The sequence below is a fragment of the Atta cephalotes genome, assembly GCF_000143395.1.
Source record: "Atta cephalotes unplaced genomic scaffold scaffold00021, whole genome shotgun sequence".
Taxonomy (NCBI): domain Eukaryota; kingdom Metazoa; phylum Arthropoda; class Insecta; order Hymenoptera; family Formicidae; genus Atta; species Atta cephalotes.
Window position 1 is genome coordinate 2,860,805 of NW_012130085.1, and position 3,966 is coordinate 2,864,770.

The window sequence follows — 3,966 nt, forward strand, 5'->3', positions numbered from 1 at the left end:
GTTACTTACTTAATTAATTAACGTTAACTACTAGTTACTTTAAGCAAATAAAAAGTAAAGTAAAGTAAGTTAAGTTAAGTTAGTTACGTAGTACTATCTACTATATATATATATATATATATATATATATATATATATATATATATATATATATGTGTGTGTGTGTGTATATAAAAATGTATATATAATATATATTTAATATCGATTGAGAGTCTCGGTTGAAACATTTGTATATTCTAAAATAAAATATATTATGTTTAGAAAATATTATACACATAATAACAGAAGATCCAATATAAAAATTGATTTACCTTTAAGATGATCATTGAGTTCGAGCTCACTGGAGCTGCACGTGAGCCCTAAAGGTTTTACACCTTTAAAGATTTCAATAACGCTCGGTTTCAAGTTATGAAAAATTAATGGTTGGCCCCGTTTAGTAAAATCCTCTATCAAAGTTTTGATACCCTAAAGAAAGGAAAGTTAGTGTTTAATTCATGTAGAAATTAAGTAAATTTAATTTTTCTTCTATAATATTTATTCACCCTTGCAGCAGTGAAATCGGCAGCCTGGATATGCGTAGAATCTATTACAACGGGTACGGCGGTACCTTCTCGTAATCCTTGCTTGCTAATAACAGCTCGTACGTATTCAACACTTGGAAATACCAGACTTCGGTCTGGAGTTATGACAAGATATTCACAACCACTGATACTCTGTATAAGTGAAAAAAAGATAATATTAATATTTTAAATTACAATCATGTTGCAAAAGATACACCTTAAATTCTTTTTACCTATTTTTTAATTAACATTTTTATTCTTGATTATTGTTTTTACTAATACAGAGCTATAAACTTACCGTAGCTTTATGAACTCGTAACGTCGGTCTGGCCGAGGCATAAAGTAGGAACAAAAGATTTATACCGATGCCAATTACAATGCCCAGTTCAAGTCGTATGAAAAGACAACATAGGAACGTAGTTATGGCCGGTATGAGATCAATTTCTGAAAATGACGGTACAATTTATAACATAATCTTATCTTATAACATAATCTCTCAAAAAAGATAAAAAAAATTATATAAAATAAAAGTTATGCAAGTAGAAAAGTTAAGAAGATAAATACGACCAAACTCTTTATTTTTTCTTATTAAATAATATTTATGATGAATAAAATTATTAATTCTTGTTGCTTAATGTATAGAAAAAAAAGATTTTATGAAAACAACAAATTATATAGAAATTTTGTTGTAAGCAAGTTTGCTGTTTTAATTAATTAAAATTTATCGGTGAAATTAATTACTCATTAATAATTTAATTAATTATTCATTAATAATTTAATGTGATTACGTGACAGTAGTACAAAAAAGAAGTAATTAATAAATATAATTTTGATTCTAAAACTAATACGTAAACCCAACTATAATGGCCGCACAAAAATAATTAACGAAAAACGCCATGAACATCTCAGTAAATGAGAATGGATTGAAATAGATTCAGATTTTCAGAAATATTGATTCACGAATGTTAAAATGAATTTTTTTCAATCTTAAATGCATTTTTATTCATTTATAGGAATTGCATAGAGTATATCTCTATGCTTTTTAATCTAAAAATAATGTTTAGCTTTTTCTGTGCATACACACAACATTGTTGAATACTGTTCAATTCAAAATTTTGAATAGGAAATGCAGTTTTTCAATCCAATTGCATCCAATTGAATCTAATTGAATCCAATTGAATTCAATTAAATCCAAAAAAAGTATTCGCTATTTAAAATACGCATTCGGATAGAAAAAAATTTCAATTCATTTTAATCCTCGTTTTTTTAATTCTTTTAATTCTCGTTTGCTGGAATGTTGATTCACTTTGAATTTTCTTTGAAAGAATCTTTATAACATTCTCCTTTAAAATCATTTTATATATTTATTTAATTGTAATTCTAATTTTCTCTCTTTCATTTTTGCTGTTTGTAGTGTTTGGTTGAACAAGAGAAAACATACTTTTGCTTCGCCACATTGGCTTTACCACTTGAAACTCCACCATAAAGACGACCGCGGCAATTATGACGGCCGCCAGGGCAGCCTTGGGTATGTAGTACAAATAGGGTGTGAGGAACTGCAACGATATAAGCACTAATAGTCCAGTGTAGACTCCACCAAGCGTCGTCTTCACCCCGGACGAGTGGTTGACCGCGCCTCGGCTGAGGCCGCCGCTCACAGGCATTGATGATACAAACGATGATACCACGTTACATGCACCCAACGCCAACATTTCCTGAGTGGCGTCTACAGACTTACCCTCGGCTATGAATGAAACATCAATTCAATTATTTTGGAGATAGGAAATACATTTATTTTTAGACATCATTTTTTTAAATAAAAAATTATTCGAAAACAGAAAATATATATAGGGATGTTTTAATATACTTATCCTTAAATGATCTTGAACTTAATATATTATCCAATTTATTTTATTTTATTATTATGATTTATCTGTTGCTCTTATTAATTTAAAAAAATCCAAGCTAACTTGACATTTTGATCAATATTTTCAACTAGGTTTTATATATTAATTCTAATTTTATTTTTATTTTTTAAGTAAATTTTTTAGTTAAGTAGATTTTTTAATTATCATTTAATTATCATAGATAATTATCATTGATAATTATCATAGATAATTATCATAGATAATTATCATAGTTAATTATCATTGATAAAATAACTGATTTAATTTGTAATATTGAGAAGAATTACTTTTAATAAATTGAGCACTCACAAAATACTTTGGCGATAGAGATGGTTTCTAGCAGACTTAACATGGGAACGACTAGACAGCCAGTGCCCAGAGCGGAAATCATGTCGATGAAAGTATAGGTCTCATTTCCGACCTGAGCTTCGAAAGGTGGCAACCGGAATTCCGGTAGTCCTTGCTTTACATGGCCCGTTAAAATAACGGGCGATTCTCCTAGGTGCTTTTCGAGAAGCCAACACATCACCGCGCAGAGAATCACTATGATGATGTTTCTAGCAGTAGAGATTAGCCAGAACGATTTCGTGATAACTTGTTGAAGCCGTGATGGTACTTTAGTATTTTTTGGGACCACCGGCAAATCCTTTACTTTCTATATAAACGAAAAAATCTGTTTGTATTCTTCAGCTTCTCTTATTATTACATATTTTTAAAAAGAAAAAATGTTTCGAACTCTTCCCATATATAACAAATAATAATTTTCGAAATAATAATTATATTATCACGTTTCATATTTTGATTATATACATGGCATATAACTTTTAAAAACAATAAAAATTATTTAATTTATGATTTATTAAGGAATTTATTTATCCTAACCTTTTCGTTAAAAAATATAATTTTGTAAAATGGAATAAGTAGAAAATATAACACTTTGAATTTCAATTTTTTGTAAAACTAATTGTTTTTAAAAATTTTAAAAACAAAATTAGAAATCGGAATCACACTTTAAATTGTACTTAATTTCAACTTAATTTTAACTTAATTTCAATTTAATTTCAAATCTGTAGACTATGAACAATTGAGGAAGATGTGCTATATCAATTGATTGTTTAAACAACCGAAACAACAGGTAAGCTAAACTATAGTGAAATGCAGTAGTATTTGCACTTACTCGGAGAAGTAAAAGAACGATTATGCAGACAATTCCTAAAGTGGTATCCCAACGCCTTGTTTCTCCAATATGCTCGAAGATACTTTGCCAGATCTGTACAAACTTGGTTCCGGAAACTTTGAGTCCAAGAATATCTTTTACTTGGCTAGTGGCAATGATAATCGACGCCGCCGATGTGAAACCAACAGATACTGGCCCCGATATAAAATCCAGTAAGAATCCTAATATTATTGAAAATTAAAAAATAATTTAACAAGCCATTTATATTACAATATTTTATATAAGTATTGTANATNATATATATATATATATATATATATAT

General features: G+C 28.6%; 1 protein-coding gene across 1 annotated transcript in view; it reads right to left on the bottom strand.

Annotated features, from left to right (window-relative positions):
• Positions 1–195: 195 nt before the first annotated feature.
• LOC105619449 (sodium-independent sulfate anion transporter-like) overlaps positions 196–3,966 on the bottom strand; it is a 10,036-nt gene continuing 6,265 nt past the window's right edge. The window contains exons 2-8 of the mRNA XM_012200967.1: positions 3,645–3,865; positions 2,777–3,122; positions 2,002–2,304; positions 859–1,004; positions 543–713; positions 312–465; positions 196–236 (exon numbers count right to left, since the gene is read on the bottom strand). Coding sequence (XP_012056357.1) covers positions 196–236; positions 312–465; positions 543–713; positions 859–1,004; positions 2,002–2,304; positions 2,777–3,122; positions 3,645–3,865 — 1,382 coding nt within the window. The remainder of the gene's footprint in view (positions 237–311; positions 466–542; positions 714–858; positions 1,005–2,001; positions 2,305–2,776; positions 3,123–3,644; positions 3,866–3,966) is intronic.